The sequence below is a fragment of the Nelumbo lutea genome, chromosome 6 (genome assembly GCF_056320005.1).
Source record: "Nelumbo lutea isolate HS-2025 chromosome 6, American lotus-T2T, whole genome shotgun sequence".
Classification (NCBI taxonomy): domain Eukaryota; kingdom Viridiplantae; phylum Streptophyta; class Magnoliopsida; order Proteales; family Nelumbonaceae; genus Nelumbo; species Nelumbo lutea.
The window spans coordinates 3,308,587-3,326,593 of NC_142689.1; the positions used below are offsets into that span (position 1 = coordinate 3,308,587).

General features: G+C 40.2%; 1 protein-coding gene and 3 long non-coding RNA genes across 5 annotated transcripts; 2 read left to right on the forward strand and 2 right to left on the reverse strand.

Annotated features, from left to right (window-relative positions):
- Positions 1-5,983: 5,983 nt before the first annotated feature.
- LOC148846859 (uncharacterized) lies at positions 5,984-7,525 on the reverse strand. The gene is made up of 2 exons (XR_016101472.1): positions 7,264-7,525; positions 5,984-7,176 (listed from the first exon to the last, which is right to left on the reverse strand). It is a non-coding gene; the product is annotated as an uncharacterized LOC148846859 (long non-coding RNA).
- Positions 6,788-8,415, forward strand: LOC148846860 (uncharacterized). The gene is made up of 2 exons (XR_016101473.1): positions 6,788-6,927; positions 8,089-8,415. It is a non-coding gene; the product is annotated as an uncharacterized LOC148846860 (long non-coding RNA).
- LOC148846861 (uncharacterized) lies at positions 8,253-9,406 on the reverse strand. The gene is made up of 3 exons (XR_016101471.1): positions 9,275-9,406; positions 8,656-8,726; positions 8,253-8,452 (listed from the first exon to the last, which is right to left on the reverse strand). It is a non-coding gene; the product is annotated as an uncharacterized LOC148846861 (long non-coding RNA).
- Positions 9,407-9,713: 307 nt separating this feature from the next.
- On the forward strand, positions 9,714-14,478 carry LOC148846862 (6-phosphogluconate dehydrogenase, decarboxylating 3, chloroplastic). Of its 2 annotated transcripts, none has more exons than XM_088952576.1 (3): positions 9,714-11,561; positions 12,600-12,695; positions 14,094-14,478. In XM_088952576.1, exon 1 carries the CDS (start codon positions 10,013-10,015, stop codon positions 11,498-11,500), a length of 1,488 nt encoding a protein of 495 aa, XP_088808702.1. In that variant the 5' UTR covers positions 9,714-10,012; the 3' UTR covers positions 11,501-11,561; positions 12,600-12,695; positions 14,094-14,478. The 2 variants fall into 2 exon arrangements, with proteins under 2 accessions (XP_088808702.1, XP_088808701.1); XM_088952575.1 differs by having other exon boundaries at positions 9,818-11,573.
- The last annotated feature ends 3,529 nt before the right edge of the window (positions 14,479-18,007 follow it).

An 18,007-nucleotide genomic window follows, 5' to 3' on the forward strand; every position in this document is an offset into this window, starting at 1 on the left:
TTAAGCTTTCCAATTCTACAACTCATCACTAACTTAAGCATCAGAGTGTCCACCTCGGGTAAATCTACCCAGACACTATGATCTCTTCTTTTATAACTCAAATAAACGACCTACATAGTTTGGCGTCCAAACTGTTTGTCAACAGGGAGCACCAGATCGTGCAACATCACCTTTCTATCATATATAGGATGACCATTGTTGGGATTTATAATCACAGATGTGGATGTGCCCAAACTATTCAATCCTTGGGTTTTGAACATGGGGCGTTTTGTTGTAGGATTTGTATCTCCTACCCACAATTTTCCCACATCCTTGCCCACTAGACACTAACCAATGTATTACCATTCCTTTGAATCATGTGGGTAGGGATGTAGGAAGAGTTTGTGGGTAAGAGATCCGATTCCCAGGGGTGGTCTATCAGTGATGAATCTCTTGTGTTAGAATGCTTGAGTCAGGGGTATTTTGGTCATTCTGGTGTATCTTTTTGAAAGTGAAAGGTCTCTTGATCTGAGTTTAAGTCATGTGTCACATCTTATATGAGGGGCAAAATTGTCTTTCTTGTAATTCTAAGTTTTATAAATAAAATTCTAGTGGGTCGGCTAGGAGAGTGATTTTTCAAATTCTCTCTTCTAGTCTGGCCGAACACTCTTCTTCTCTCCTTCTTCTTTCTCTTTTCTTTCTTATTTCTTCTTATCTACTTTGACCTAGAATCAACTAGGGTTTATTCACATGGTATCAAAGCAATAAGGTCTTGTGTTTTCTTGCTGTTGTCTTCTTCCTAGGTTCATCGCCAGCTTCACAGTAGGTTTCATCATCCTACAGCTCACCTGATTGAAGACTCGATAAAGGGTTGAAAAGGAGTTGCTGTTTTGAGGGCTTGGAGGTGAGAATGCCTTTGGCCGGTGCTGTGGTGGTCATTGAAGTGGTATACTAGACCCTCTATTTAGCGTACGAAGAGGGCTGGACGTATACAGGTATGGACACTGTTGTCGTGTGTTCAGAAATGGATTGTGAATGCTAATTTTTGTGCTTCAAAAGTTAGTTGTTGTGGTGCTGAGTGAAATTGATACACATATTAGTCATGTTCCTTTGTTTTCTTGCTCGCATGTGTGCTGAAAGAAGAGTAGTAGACTGTTGATATCCACGACAACAGTGGTGTGGTGATGGTTGTGTTGTGGTGGCTGACATATTTATGATTCTAAATGCTTAAAAGTGAACCCTTAGACCTTGTGTGTAATCAGTTCTGTAGTGTGCAACCCAAGTGTTTGATGTGAAGACTGAGTGATTTCAGTCTTCGTGTGTTGATGGTGAATGGTTCTGCAGTGTGCAGCCCAGGTGTTTGATGTGAAGACTGAGTGATTTCAGCCTTAGTGTGTGGTGTGTAATGTGTATTTAAAGAAACTGGGGTTGGTGGTGTTATAAGTGAGATAAGCCTTGTGAAAGAGTGTGAGGTTGTGTTGTATATTTGAAGGTGAAATAATTGAGATGGCTTCTTCCGTAGATGGGAATGACAACAAAACTAGCATCATGCTTTCTTCAGATTATATAAGTGTTCAAATGACATCCATCAAGTTGAATGGTGAGAACTATGTAGCATGGGAAAAATCTGTGGAGGTGTTCTTGAAGGCCAAGAGGAAAGTAAAACATGTGAGGGAGGAGAAACCTTCCTCCGATTCCCCTGGGTTCAGTGATTGGGAACAAGATGATGCACATATAATGACATGGCTTTGGAACAGCATGGAACCAAAGATTAGTGTGAACTTTATGTTCCTAGATACAGCCAAAGAGATATGGGGTCATGCTAAAAAGTTGTACTCTGGACAAGACAACACAACTAGGGTATATCAGTGATACCAAGAGTACTTCAATTTGAAGCAAGGAAGTCAACGCTTAGAGGAGTATTGTGCAAGTTTGAGGAACATCCGCAATGAGCTAAATGTGTATCACCCTCTAACATCGGATGTCCAGATCCAACAAAAGCAACGTGAACAACTTGATGTGACTAGATTTCTTGTGGGCTTGAAGGCTGAGTATGAGCCTGTCAGAGCACAGATATTGGGGGGATCAGCTCTCCCTTCACTTGAAGAAGTTTTTGCCCGTCTTAAAAGGACATCCATTGAGCCGGTAGAACATTCTTCCTTCTCTGATAGATCTGGTTTGGTAGTGACTAAAGGGAGTGGCCGTGGAAGTAGAAGTGGTGGTGGCAGCAATGGCCCTCCAAGCAACCGTGATGGTCACATGTTTAACCGGGCTAGTGGCTGGACTGGAGGCTGAGAGTCAGGGGGAGGCCATGGAAGAGGAAGGAGTAATGCTCAGAGAAAATGTACACATTGTGGCTTAGAGGGGCACACAGTTAATTTCTGCTATGATTTGCGTGGTCCACCCAACACTTGGGCTAACCATGCTACATCTAAGAGTAGTAGCACAACTACTGAAAGCTAGCAAACTGCCTCAACCCCCTCCACACCCGCTTGTGCTTCCGGGCAGGAAATGGTGAGTGTACCATGGGCAGTATATGAGCAGTTCCTTCAAACATCTCGCAGAACACAACTACACTTGCCCATTCAGGCATGACTTGCTTAGCTTCCAAAGCCTCACCTCGGATCATTGATTTTAGAGCCTCGGACCATATGTCTGGGACTCTTGATGTATTTTCTTCCCTTTCTCGCTCCTCCACATCTCAGACAGTTACACTTGCTAATGGTTCTACATCTCCCATTTGTGGTGTTGGTGATGTTAATCTCTCATCCTTGTCTTTAGCATCTGTTTTATATGTTCCTAAGTTCCCTTTTAAGCTTATGTCTGTTAGCAGATTAACCAAGTCCCTTAATTGTTCTGTAACCTTCTATCATTCTTCTTGTATGTTTCAGGATCTCAAGACGGGGAAGAAGATTGGTGGAGGGCATGAAGCATGTGGTTTGTATTACCTTGATGGTGGTGGCCTCCCAATGGCTTTTTAGCCGTCTTTTACTCCTCTCCAATAGCACTGCAGACTTGGTCATCCCTCTCTCAAGGCTTTGAAGCTGCTAGTTTCTTCCTTGAGTCATCTTTCATTATTAGATTGTGAGTCATGTTAGTTGGGAAAACAACATTGAGTCTCATTTAGTCCAAGAATTGATAGTCGTGTCTCAAGTCCTTTTGCTTTAGTTCATTTTGATGTATGGGGTCCAGTTAAAGTGGTGTCATACAATGGGTTTAAGTATTTTGTAATCTTTGTTGATGACTTTTCGAGGATGACATGGATCTATCTTATGAAAGACCGTAGTGAATTGTTCTCTATTTTTCAGAAATTTCATGGTGAAATACGCACTCAATTTGGTGTTCATATGAAAATACTTCGCTCCGATAATGCCAAAGAATACATCTCACCATTTCAATAATACCTAGAATGTCATGGAATAATTCATCAAAATTCTTGTGCCTACACCCCACAAAAAAATGGTGTAGCTGAACGGAAAAATAGACATCTTCTTGAAACTGCTCGGTCCTTGATGATCAATATGCATGTCCCAAAGCATTTTTGGAGTGATGTTGTTCTTACATCCTGTTTTCTGATAAATCGGATGCCCATGTCAATCCTTGGAAGTCAATCCCCTTTCTCCGTGTTGTTTTCCACTTTGTCTCCATTTCCTCTCACCCCAAGAGTCTTTGGCTGTGTTTGTTTTGTTCAACACTTGGGGCCTAGAGTAAACAAGCTAGATGCTCGAGCTACGAAGTGTATTTTTCTTGGCTACTCGATGACTCAGAAAGGGTATAAGTGTTATAACCCAAAATTTCATAAATCGTTTGTATGCTCTGATGTCACATTCTTTGTGGTTCCTCTTCCTATACCGGTTGTGGACCCTCTTCCCGTAGCTCCCATTTATACTGCAGATGCACATCATATGCCTGTTACTACAGAGAGGCCGCCAATTACTCAAGTGTATACCCGCAGAAGTGCTTCGGCCCCTCCTCCACTTCAACATCTGTCGACAGATCCTGCTATTGCTCTTCCCTTAGATCTTGGTCTCCCTATTGCTTTGCGGAAAGGTAAACGTACTTGTACTTCTCATCCCATTTCAGACTATATTTCCACTACTCACATTTCTGCTTCTCATTGCAAGTTTATATCATTACTCTCATCGGTTCCCATTCCCAAGATTGTACAGGAAGCCCTTACCTCCTAGGGTGGCGACAAGCCATGGAAGAAAAACTCTCTGCTCTATAACATAATCACACGTGGGAACTCACCACCCATCCTCCTGGTAAGCACACCGTTGGGTGTAAATGGGTCTATACAGTGAAGCGTATTCCTAATGGCAATGTGGAACAATTGAAGGCACGGTTAGTGGCTAAGGGCTATTCTTAGTTATATGGTGTGGACTATATGGAGACATTATCTTCTGTGGCTAAAATTGGTTCAGTTCGGGTGTTGATCTCATTAGCTGCTATGTATGATTGGCCTCCCGTACAACTTGACATAAAAAATGCATTCCTATATGGTGATCTTGTTGAGGAGGTGTATATGAAACAACCACTAGGGTTTGTTGCTCAGGGGGAGGCTAGTAAGGTGTACATGATCAAAAAGGCAATCTATGGACTGAAATAATCTCCACGTGCATGGTTTGGCAAGTTCAGTGAAGTGGTGAAGGCCTTTGGGATGAAACAATGTCAGGTTGATCATTCTGTGTTCAGATATAATTCAAAGGATGGGAAAATCTTGCTAGTCGTGTATGTGGATGATTTTGTCATAACTGGAAGTGACAACAATGAAATTGACAGGCTGAAAAAATTCTTATAGGACCACTTCAATACGAAAGATCTGGGGAAGCTAAAGTATTTCTTAGGAATAGAGGTTGTGAGGTCAAAACAGGGGATCAACCTATGTCAGAGAAAATATGTTCTTGATTTATTTGAAGAAACGGGGTTGTTAGGTGCTAAACCAGCAGAGACTCCTATGGAACTCAATGCCAAGTTAAGTGTGGATGCAGGTGAAGAGTTTGATGATCATAGAAGATACAGAAGGTTGGTGGGAAAGTTGAACTACCTGACCATTACCCAACCAGATATATCATTTGTTGTGAGTGTGGTGAGTCAGTTTATGCAACATCCCCAGGTTCCTCACTGGGAAGCTGTTCTGAGAATTGTTAGGTACCTAAAGGGTGCTCCAGGTCGTGGTTCGTTATACCAAAAGGGAGGAACTCTTGAAATAGCAGGGTACACAGATGCTGACTGGACTAGCTCTATATTAGACAAGAGGTCAACCATAGGGTATTGTACCTTCTTGGGTGGCAATCTTGCAACTTGGAAGACCAAAAAGCAAACAGTGGTGGCAAGAAGTAGTGCAAAAGCAGAGTACAGGGCTATGACCCATACCACATGTGAACTAGTATGGATGAAGAACTTACTACAGGAGATGGGTTTTCAATTGACAAACCCATGAAACTATACTATGATAACCAAGTTGTTGTTCACATATTGAGGTGGATTGTCACTTTGTGAGAGAATGATAAGTGGGGTAATAACTACATCTCATGTGAGGTTAGGAAATCAATGGGCAGATCTCTTCACAAAAAGATTGTCTCGGGGAAGAATAGATTACCTTTGTAACAAACTAGGACCATATGATATATACTCTCCAACTTGAGGGGAGTGTTAGAATGCTCGAGTCAGGGGTATTTTGGTCATTCTAGTGTATCTTCTTGAAAGTGAAAGGTCTATTCTATCTGAGTTTAGGTGATGTGTCCCACCTTCTATGAGAGACAATATTGTCTTTCTTGTAACTCTAAGTTTTATGAATAAAATTCAAGTAAGTCGGTTAGGAGAGTGATTTTTCAAATTCTCTCTTCTAGTCTGGCTCTTCTTCTTCTTTCTCTTTTCTCTTTTCTTTCTTCTTCTCTACTTTGACCTAGAATCAACTAGGGTTTATTCACATCCAAAAAAGAAAAAATTCTCCATGTCCGGAAAGTATGAACATCCAACCATACATTACAAACATCTCCCATGAATTTAGCATACGCGTATTGGAGATATTTCTGTAGAATATTTGCTGGAGATCGGAGATCCGATCTCAATTCATTAACAAAAAAGAAACGTTCCAATATGTTTTGGACATGATCCGTGTCAGCACATTTCATACATGGGGATCCTTTTGGAGGAGACCTTGACTCGTGTGTTGTTTGTCAAATCCAATCCCTTATACTAGTGATATTGTCCAAACAATCTAAAATGCTGGGTAAACATATTTGGAGAACAATCCACCAGTTTTCAAGACTTGTTTGTTTGTTTGTTTTTCCACTTCTGTTGTATATATCTCAAACCCATGTTGGGGTTTTAAGTCAATCGTCCTTTTTTTTTCTTAAATTCTCATCCCAAGGTAAGGGCGAATGACCATTCCCTCAAACTGGAAAATGCTATAATAGCAGGAGGAATGGGAACCAAATCCTACTCTGTCCAACCAAACAGCTAATGGGCCATATTTGATTCTCTAAACCCTATTCCCGCTAACCAAACGGATCATAAGTATCATTTCATTAGTTTGAAGATTCTGATTCCAACCCTCGACTTTGGATAGGATCGGATCAAAAATGTTACGACTTAAGACAGCTAAAGGAACAGATGAGCGCCTGTCTGGTTGTCTCCATCCATAAGTTCGCATCACCGCCCCACCGCACTTCACCCCACAAACGCGTCACACGACGTGCGACTGACACCTGTCCAGTCCCACGCGGTGGGGCATTCTCGTGTGTGACGTTAACGTGATGGACGTAGCCCTGTCCGTTATCCCCAAAACCAATTCAATGGTGCTGGAGCGCGCCCCCTGAAGCTCTTTTCCCATATTCGTGCCTCCCTGAAGCTCAAATCGGAGGAGAGGCTCTGATCCCCGTTCTCTGCGCGATCTCGGATCTCCGCTCCCGTTTCTGGCACCGGCGAACTCCTCGTTACCAGGTAAGCTCTAACCTTTGTTATTTGTCTGGGGCTTTGATATTTTTCATTAAACCCTCTTTCATGTTTTGTTTTTCTTCGACTTTTTTTACCCTCTTTCACCTCTTTCTCCCGCACCGGCGATCGCTCCGGCCACCGTCACTAGGTGTTGGAGTGTTTTTCATTTCAAGAAACCAATACTCTATGAAGAAAAAACTGAGTAATGCCCCCGCATGTCTTTACTGTGTCTTTGTGCGCACACAACTTTGGAAACTATAAGAGAAAAGAGAATAAATCGAAACAGGTAAATAGATTTCCTCACAGACCGAAAACAATAGAGTGATAGGAAACAAAACTGACCCCATGCTATCCGAAAAGAAGATTTCTCGTTTTCTTGGCAACCAAAAGCAGATCAAAGAACCAAGTTAATGAATGATATTCAGGACTCTTGATGTTGTCGGTAGTTCAAGTGCACTCCTCAATACTTTGGTTCTATTTATACACCCTTTGAATTTGTTCCAATGGATAAGAACCATCACAAATCTCTCTAAACAGTTGGGATTAGAATGAGACTCGTTGTTGAGACATTTTCTCAACCAACAACTACTCGTGGACAAAGCTTAAAAGAGATAGTAAAAACAGATCTTATTTTATAGGAAAATAATAAATAATAATTTAAAAAGATGTGTTGATTGTACGTGCGTGTTGGTCCACATAGAGCAAATACTCGTGTGGTTATTCCCATTGGCCTACGGATAGTCCTACACGTCGAGATGATATATATAAAGGGCCGTAGGTCACTTGGTCCAATACTTCTGCAAAATAGTCGTGCGATGCTGAGATTGATGATACCTTATTGAATGAACACCATGAAGAGAAGGTTCAATATATCTCTGTCAACATATACGTATACTTGCTCTATCAAGAAGCAGAGTCGGATTTCTCAGAAGGAAAAAGAAGAAAAAGATTCTGACATGGGTTTAGATTAATATGGTTTTTTGTTTAATCACCATCATGTCACTTTAGATCTTATGAAACCCATGATTTGTTCTGGGTCTCCAATCCATGTGACACTACTGTTACCATGTATTAGATTAAGTTGAGGATTCTGCTTGCTCTGTGACAGTAACCGTAGTTCTGTTGGATTCTTTAAACTACTTCAAAGCAGTCGTATTTATCATGTAGATGGATCATGGGGGGCCTGATTGGAGTGGGCTGTACCTGTACCAGCATGGAGACTGCTTTTTGGCTCATCAAAGATTAGCTATTATTGATCCTTCTTCAGGGGACCAGCCTCTGTTTAACTAAGACAGGAAGATAGTTGTAATGCCCTGCTTTAGGCTAGTTAGTTGGACAATACCATAAACCTGTGTTTAATATATTAATATACCCTTGAAAGCTAAAGAGGAGAGAGAGAGAGAGAAAGAGAGAGTTCATAGCCATAGCCAAACAACATTTGTACCAAAGCATACAAATTAATAATAAAGTGTTTGAAATTTCAGCTTTCTGTAGCCATAGCCAATCACTGCATTACTTTCTCTTTCTCCTTCTGTCGACCAAACAACTTTCTAAGTGAGTTTTTAATAGCCATTGCATAATAAAAAAGTTGAATGCAGTTCTAAGTGTGACATTCTTTTAACCTAAGGACACCTGCCACATGTCCTGAATAAGCCTTTTCTTGTGACATTCTTTTAAATTATAAATTCAAACTTTGAGAACATCTAATACACCCAGCTAAAATGTATGGCTCACCTATTTCGGGGAAGTAAGACATGGTCAATCAAGAGGGTCCCTTAACAGATGGAGTTGTCTAGAAAATGAACCTACAATCACCACAAATTTAAGAACACACAAAGTCAGGAGCACCATCAAGTTGCAAAGTCATCATGAGCAAGAACCAAGGTTCTTATCCTTTCAACCACATGTCCTGAACTAAGGTTTTTCTTCTCTTATACATTATATGCAAATATAAATCAGTATAGATTGAACATCTGTGTTTGAGTGTTTCCATCATCTGAGCATAAAGAATGATTAATGGATTAAAAATACCCTACATTCACTGTCTGAACATGAACCCAAGTGTGAACCCAAGTCTGAACATGAAACCAATTCTTAAAAAATGATTGATGGATCACCTGACTGATAAACTACTTAACATGCTAGCCTAAGGTATCACTCATTAGTTTTTTCTTCACATTATATGCAAATATAAATCAGTATGAAAAAACACTCCAACACCTGGTGACGGTGGCCGGAGCGACCGCCGGTGCCGGAGGTGGAAGAGGGTAAAAAAATCAAAGAAAAATAAAACATCAATAAGGGTTTAATGAAAAAATCAAAGCCCAGACAAAAAACAAGGGTTAGAGCTTACCTCGTGACCGGAGCGTTCGCCGGTGCCGGAGATGGGAGCGGAGATCCGAACTCGGACAGAGAACGGGGGTCAGAGCCTCTCCTCTGATTTGAGCGCGCGAATATGGGAAAAGAGCTTCAGGGGGCGCGTTACAGCACTTTTGAGTTGATTTTGGGGCTAACGTCCGTCACATTAGCGTCGCACGCGGGAACGCCCCACCGCGTGCGACTGGACAGGTGTCAGTCGCACGTCGTGTGGGGCGGTGATGCGGTCCATCGGTAATTTTCCGTCTGCCAAATTCCTGAAAGTTTTGCCAATTGCTTTTTTGGTTATTCATTTTCGCTACACCGTAGATACACAAAGTTTCATGCTCCTAGCCATTTACGCCACACGTTGCTGATAATCTCTACCATCGCCATAGATTATTCTAATTAGGGTATCTAACGATTGGGACCAATCTGCCACTTTCATTTCATCGCCAACTTTCATAGATGATAGAACCACCAAATTCGTGTATTCCTGAAACCATAATAAAACAAAAAAGAGAGAAAAGAAAATAATCAAATATCCGAATCTCCGAGTAGCGAGTAGCGACGACGCCACACCTCTCGTCAGAGTTCAGTTCCACGACGACTCCTCCTATACATTTTTATTTGTAAAAGAACAAAACCTTCCTACCCTCCACCACCACTGCCCACCTTCCTGCTCATACTCCTTTCTTCTAAACCCTAATCCTAATTCTCGTTTAGTCCGTCAAGCATGGAAGCTTCAATGACTCTCTCACGCATTGGCCTCGCTGGCCTAGCCGTCATGGGCCAAAACCTCGCCCTCAACATCGCCCAGAAAGGCTTCCCCATCTCTGTTTACAACCGAACCACCACCAAAGTCGACGAGACACTGGAGAGAGCTCAGCAAGAAGGCAACCTCCCACTCACTGGTCACTATTCACCTCGTGATTTTGTCCTCTCTCTTCAACGCCCTAGATCCGTCATCATACTTGTCAAGGCCGGATCCCCCGTCGATCAGACCATCGCCGCTCTCTCTGAATTCATGGAGGCCGGCGACTGCATCATCGACGGTGGCAATGAATGGTACGAGAACACAGAGCGCCGAATGCGCGAAGTGGCAGATCGCGGTATTCTCTATCTGGGTATGGGCGTTTCAGGTGGAGAAGAGGGTGCCCGTCATGGGCCTTCGCTCATGCCCGGGGGATCGTACCAGGCCTACTTGAATATCGAGGACATAGTTAAGAAGGTCGCCGCACAGGTCGAAGATGGGCCCTGTGTGACGTACATAGGTGAAGGAGGGTCTGGGAATTTCGTCAAGATGGTTCATAATGGCATCGAGTATGGTGATATGCAGCTGATATCAGAAGCCTACGATGTCTTGAAGACTGTCGGTGGGTTGTCGAATGCAGAATTGGCAGATATCTTCGCCGACTGGAACAGGGGAGAGCTGGAGAGCTTCTTGATTGAGATAACGGCTGATATTTTCAGGGTTAAGGACGAATATGGCGAAGGTGAGTTGGTGGATAAAATCTTAGATAAAACGGGGATGAAGGGAACCGGGAAATGGACGGTTCAACAGGCAGCGGAGTTGATGGTTGCTGCGCCCACAATTGCTGCCTCGTTGGATTGCAGATACTTGAGTGGGTTGAAGGAAGAGAGGCAAGCTGCGTCGGATGTTTTGAGAGAGGCTGGCATGCGGGAGGATGTTGGAGCAGTAAGGAGTGGCATCGATAAGAAGAGGTTGATTGATGATGTGAGGCAGGCATTGTACGCTTCGAAGATTTGTAGCTATGCTCAAGGGATGAATTTGTTGAGGGCAAAGAGTGTGGAGAAGGGTTGGAATCTTACTTTGGGCGAATTGGCGAGGATCTGGAAAGGTGGTTGCATTATAAGAGCTGTGTTCTTGGACCGTATTAAGAAAGCATACCAGCGGAATCCTCAATTGGCAAGTTTACTTGTTGATCCTGAGTTTGCAAGAGAGATAGTGCAGAGGCAGGCAGCTTGGAGGAGGGTAGTTGGTTTGGCAATAGCGGCGGGGATTAGCACTCCAGGAATGTCTGCCAGTCTTTCTTACTTTGACACGTACAGGCGGGCAAGGCTTCCTGCAAACCTTGTCCAGGCACAGAGGGACTTGTTTGGGGCCCATACTTACGAGCGCATTGATCGTCCAGGATCATTCCATACCGAATGGACAAAGCTCGCCAGGCAGAGTAGAGCTAGTATTGGTGCTTTTAACTGAGCTTTGCTCTTTCCCTGTTCACTAGTTAATCTGTTTGAAGTTGGAAGCGATGTTGTTATCAGTACGTAGCAGGGTAGCATGTCTCACCATGGATTCCCAGCTTTTAGTTTTATCAGTTATTGTTTTTCCTTGCAGCTTAGGATGTTAATAATTGGTCTATCTGCCTTTTAATCTCCTGTAGCTTCAATATGTTTCTGAAATCATCATTTCTCTTAGCAATAGAAGAGAGCAGATAGATATATTGATTTCTTCCCTTTTCTGAAATCATTATTTCTCTCTGGATCAATTCTGCTCGACAGTTTTTATTCTTTTTAGTCTTGAATGCCAATCATTTTGTCCAAAAGGAGGCTTAAGTAATGGAAGATTATGACTTTCATATGATATTCTCTCATGGAAAACACTAGATGCTGTTGTCTATCTTAGGCATATTATGGAAGCATTGTATGAAAAGAGTTCCTTGCCCTGTAACTGCAAGTCAGCAATTCAATTCACCATCCAATATTGCCTGTGGCTTGAGCAGCAATGACTGCAATGCTAAACCATCTTCTGATGATGTTCATGACAAAGAGCTGCTGCTTGCTCTTGTAAAACTGAAACTGGTGGTCTAGACAGAGTGTAGACCTTCTCATTAGCAGGTGTAAATTTGTATTTACGTACTTGAGAGAAAAGAGACATTTTGACCGGCCGTACAAAACATCATATTTCAATAATTTCTTTTATTTTGAGAAATGAATTGCAAGCTTATGAAAGCTAAGTTCAAATCTAAAATCAGCTGCTTTGTGTTGAAATGGCCTTTTTCTTAAATGAATTTTGAGTATTTCTATAATGTGAAGTGGACCAAAAGGGAACAGGATCATGTAGTGTGGTACATTTGTTACAAACTTACAATCATCAGTTTTCTGTATGTGTTCAAGGGAAAAGTGGAATTTACTGTTATCCATCAAATATTTGATAGCTATACAGATGGTTAAAAATCATAGAGGTGGTCAGCCTTTAGGCTGTCTTTGCTAAAAGTGGAAGAGGACAATGTTGTATGTCTTCTTAATGATTTTCTTGGAGAGATCATTTGGCTGACCTCAAAATTTTGTTTTGACTGCAGGAAATACTTCGTCATTTGTCTATATGAACATTAAATCATTAATGAATGCAACTAAAGACATTGCCATCCCGGCAAATGGGTGAAACTAACAACAAGGTATTACTCCATCTTTCTTTTTTGCCCTCTCTCCCCTCTTTCTCTATTGGCCACTGTATGATATTCACAGGTTTATGAAGCATATAGTTGTTGATTTCTTCTTGTTTGAGTAACAAATCTGTTTCTTTCTTGCTTTTTTTCCTACGGTAGGGGTGGGGGGGGGGGGGGGGGGAGGATGAGCCTTTGATCTCAATAAAAATGAATCCAATGATTAGGGCTGTTCACGGGTCAGGTTGGGTCGGTTTACTGGCGTTTTTCCAACCGACCTGACCTGGTCGGTTTACCTAGAAATGAAACCGAACCGAACCGATCGGTTTGGGTTGGTTTTGTGAATGATTCTCTCGGTGTGAACGGTAAATGATTCAAGTCTAACAAAGCAAAGGCTGGATGCCTGAAAATTAAAAATAATTTGATGGATTAAAACTAATATTTTATATATCAGAAATTTTATATATAATATGTATATTTCTGAAATAAAGCTGAAATATATATACTTCCACAAATATATATCTGAAATATATATTAAAACTGAAATATATCAGATATATATATATAATATCTGAAATATATTATATATATAATATATATGTAAGTCGGTTCGGTTTCGGTTTTCATATATATGTAACCCGAAACCTACCGATAATGAAGAAAAACCGACCAACTCGGGTTTGGTCGGTTTGGGTCTTGTTATGAACAGCCCTACCAGTGATCTGTTAATTTTAGTATATAGCTCCTAAATGTACATAAATATAGAGACCAGTTTCACATTTCTCACTTTTGAATGCATGTTTACATCAACCCATTTACTAAGTACACTAACAAAATACTGATACGGACACTAATTTTCACTTACAATTAGGGAACGTGGTATACAATCTTTACACAAAATTTTCTCCAAAGGAAACTTGTGCCCGCTAGGTTCTTTTTAAATTCAACCTCAACATATACTACTACTAAAGTAGCTTTTTAGGCATCAAATAGCCTTTCTATTGATTGTTGTTATCGTTTAGAACTTTACTATAAAGATAAAGTTTTTTAATTTATTTTTGTTTTAGTTTTGTACTTTTTGCAAAGCTAAAATATGTTTGCAAAGCTAAAGTGCTGAAGGCAAACCAAAAGGACATGGCCACATGGGCCAAAGTAGTAAGAAATGATTTAGGGCTTATAATGTAACAATGAATATGACACTAAACAGAACTGAATGGCAAAACAAGATTCATGGTTTTAAAAGGGCTTAAGAGGTGAAGTCACAAGTGTGTCGATCAAAGGTTCTGAATCCACCACTGAGAATTTCTACGGTCTCTACTGCAAAAATAAGTGAGGACTTCTGTTACTATAGTTTTTCTTTTCATTTCAGGTGTAGAAAATGTACTTACACAGTTTCATTCCTAAGTGCAGATGTTAGTAGCCTCTTTGATGCATTGAGTATGCATTTGCAAGGTTGTCATGAAAGGGAGTTTGTGTGAACTCTAAGGGTCCATCTTCTTGCATTGTATGTCTGATTACTCTTACATTTTATCTATGGTATTACATGCTACATAGTACAGGGAACTTGGTGCACGTGAAGTTAACTGATCATGGCCATACCAAGAAAGCCTGCTATCTCTATTGGTTCGATCCCACACCTCCTTGATTGATTACTCTTAAATTAATGCAATATTTCTTATTGATAAGAAAAGGTAATTTTCGGATATATCCGTTAAGACTTCAATTTGGAAAATCAAAATTTGTTTGTATAGGCAAAAAATTTTGAGTTTAGTTCTCAAATAAGTTTTAGTCTTTCCACCAATCTCAACAATAAAATAAAAGATGGAGTTGTGTTTGAAAGTCTTTTCCACAAAGTACGATAAAGCAAGGCTTTTATTTTGTCAGTTTGTTGACCATTCGCATTGATATTAAATCACTAAAAAGAATTAAAGGTTGGGTCAACTATGCCCTACTTACCATCCTCCTTTCCCCTCGAAAGTAATGGATGTGAATTTGTGCTAGAGGAGAGGATTGGATGTATGTAAAATTCGAGCCAGGAATCTGATTTTGTGAGCGTTGTTCGTTACCGTCCTTGCTTCAGTCATCGCATGATTATTAGGATTCCACATGTTTTGAACATATGAATAATACATTTCTTCTAGCACTTGCAATATTTCACCTCGTACTTCAATTGGTTGTAGGGGAACAACCTCTTGTTGACTGTCAACTCATGGTTGTAACGCAAACAATATGTTCATTAACTATAATTCACATACTATTAAAAACATTTCAATGCATACAGACCACTTTGAACCGATATCATGCAGATCACATACTTGCACCAAAGACTTAAAATGCTAGAGTCACTTTTCACTATTTAACTCAAGCCGCATAACATTTGTACACCATGAACATATCACAAAATACCCACATATTATTCAGTCAACTACGCATTAGATACTATAAACAAGAATATACAAAATAAGTTCACACTAATAAGCAGAACCATTATCCATACTCACCGAACTATTCTAACGAATACATAACAAATACTCCCATGCCAAGTACAAATAAATTCCAACACCACTACATGACATGTAAACACATTTCCTATATTATCATCTATGATAGATTGGAGTAAAATAATTTAAATTCAGTTATTAAAACCATGCATTATCATCTATTATAGCTTGAAATAAAAAAATATAAATTCAATTATAAAGATGGCTATTATTATTAGACAAATACATATTATGTATAATGCACATAGAAATTCCAAAAAATTTAGTGGAAGTGGCTACCATAAACTTCAAAGTACAACTTGGCTTAAATTCATATTATCTACCTCTTTTATTTTTTTTAACTAGACATTTTTTCTAACCCGCATGTCTGAAATTGCTACATCCTATGTTGGAACCATTGTCAAGTTATGGAGCATAAGAGACGTAGTACAGAACAATTGCTAATGGTAGATATCATACATAATGCCTCAATGTGTAAAGCCTTAATGAGATAATTACATATAACAATTCTTCTCCTCCTTGCTTTTGAATCTGAAAGTTGACCTTCTATGTAACGTTTTAATGTTTCAGACATATAATGTTGATTCTTTTGGCTTGCACATTTTGTTTTCTAGACTAGGTAGCAATTTTATCTTACTCCATGTCATAGTTTTGAAAATCAAACTATATAGCAATAGTTTAAGCCTGTTTAGTGTTGACTTCATGGTAAGAATGGAAATGATTATGGTCTGGATTCCCGTTTTTTTTTTAATTGTTACTTGCTGATTAATCTTCTTGCTAGTGCTAATGATTATTAGACACCTCAATTAAAGGGAACAAATGTGGTCTTCAATCCTTGAACAATATTAACATTTTCCCTCCGTTAGATGACAATTTAAATGTGAAGGCAAATTATGGTTTAGCTAATTGACTAAGTATACTCTTACTGTTTGAAAATTGACTAACGCTACCCCTATTGTTTCTAACAATTGACTAACTCTACCCTTACCATTAAATTCTGTTAATATTTCGTCAAAACTCATTCGCATGTGATATATATATTTTTTAGAACCCAATTTTACCCTTCACCTCTCTCCCCTTCTTTTTCACCAATAATACGAGGATTCTCAGAGGAGATGGTGGTTGAGGAGATAGACTTGTCCAGTTGCGATGCTTCCAGAGAAGAGAACAAGAGGGGCACCATTGTTCGGTGGGAATAAACTACCGTGTGGTCTGGCCAACGTCAGTTGCTGCTGTAATGATAATGATGTCGAACTTCTCTGTTCTAAAACTCAAAACAAATCGACAGTGGTTTGGATTTAGCACCTGAAACGGACGTGGGGTAAGCCAAAGCTAAACCATAAGGTTTACAGGGTTCTGATAGCACTCGAGTTTTACAATGTCTTTATACCATTATTTTGATTAACTAAAAATTTAATGCTCAAAGTGCCCTGTTTTGATCGGCTCTCACATGAACCATCTCCAAATCCTTCCACGATTTGCTCTTCTTCAAGTACAACTTCAGTTGGTTTCATGAAGCTTTGAGTGAGTAGAGTTTGTTGTTCACAACAGCAACAAGGGGTGGAGATCGCGATGTCGAAACAGGGGCCCATGCGTTCCTATTTGCATCATAGAACTCACCGTAGGTGAGATCAACTCCTCTTTTGTTTTGCCCTATGATCATGTAGAACTTGTTGTCCATGTAACAACCTGAACACATTTTCCTCCATTGATGCATCCTTGGAAGCAGAACCCGTGATTCTTCTTGAATCATTCAATCTCCTCCGTGAAAATCTTGATTTTCTCATCATTCTCCCCCTTATTGTGCAACAACCTAGACTTCTCCTACTCCAAAACTTCAATCCTTTTCAACTCAGAAACAATGCCACCACCAACTTAGTTAGTTTGTATCTGACCAAAGATCTCAGACCTTCAGAGTGGCATGAATCTGATACAACAAATCTCAAACTTAGACCCATGTTACACATCGCAACAGATACAGTCCAGATCTCAACCTTCGCTCTAGAGATCCAACTCATGTTGTACATCGCTGGAAATCTCGGACTCAAAACTTATTTGGCCGATCTACACATTGCAAAGACTCATGCCACTCTAGATCTCTGACTCAAACTCATCTATGCAAATTCTGACCGGTTCAATATTTAACATTCAAAAGAGGGGAGAAGAGATTAGGGAAGGAGTTTTTCTTTTAACTTAAAGGTGGACATTTCATCCTTTTCATTCTTCCTTTGGGCGACGACACAACAACTGAAGTCTGATCTCTTTATCTTCTTCTTGGGTGATGGCAGCAGCACTACCCTATAACTCCACCCACTACTCTGTAACTCCACCCAGCAGCAGCAACATCTGAACTCCGAGCGATAGTTTAGGCATTTTGCATTGTTTTTGACAGAGGTTAACAGTAAGAAGAGGGTTAGTCAATTGGCAGAAACAGTAAGGGTACACATAGTCAATTAGCTAAATCATAAGGGTAGTTTAAGAAATTTACCCTATTTTTTTCTCTGATCCATTGTGTTTCCTACCATTCTTTATGCAACTATATAGACCTCAAATTGGAGGATAAACAAATATTAGGAAAATGCTGATTCATTGGTCCTAAGGACCATCATTCTAGCTTGGATCCTACCATTTGAGCCAACTAAATTGTTCACTGAAACTGCCATAGACATTGTTACCTATGCATTGGGCTAAATTATTCATTCAAACTGTTATAGACATTCAAGGAGTTGAACAAAATACATTGGGCTAACACCACTTTTTTGAACAACCAATTCAGTTCATTCATGACCAGATGCACACACTAGTATAGTCCACGCCAAAAAT

What these genes read in the sequence shown, in the direction of transcription:
- LOC148846862 (XM_088952576.1), top strand. Translation starts at nt 10,013, where the DNA reads ATGGAAGCTTCAATGACTCTCTCACGCATTGGCCTCGCTGGCCTAGCC.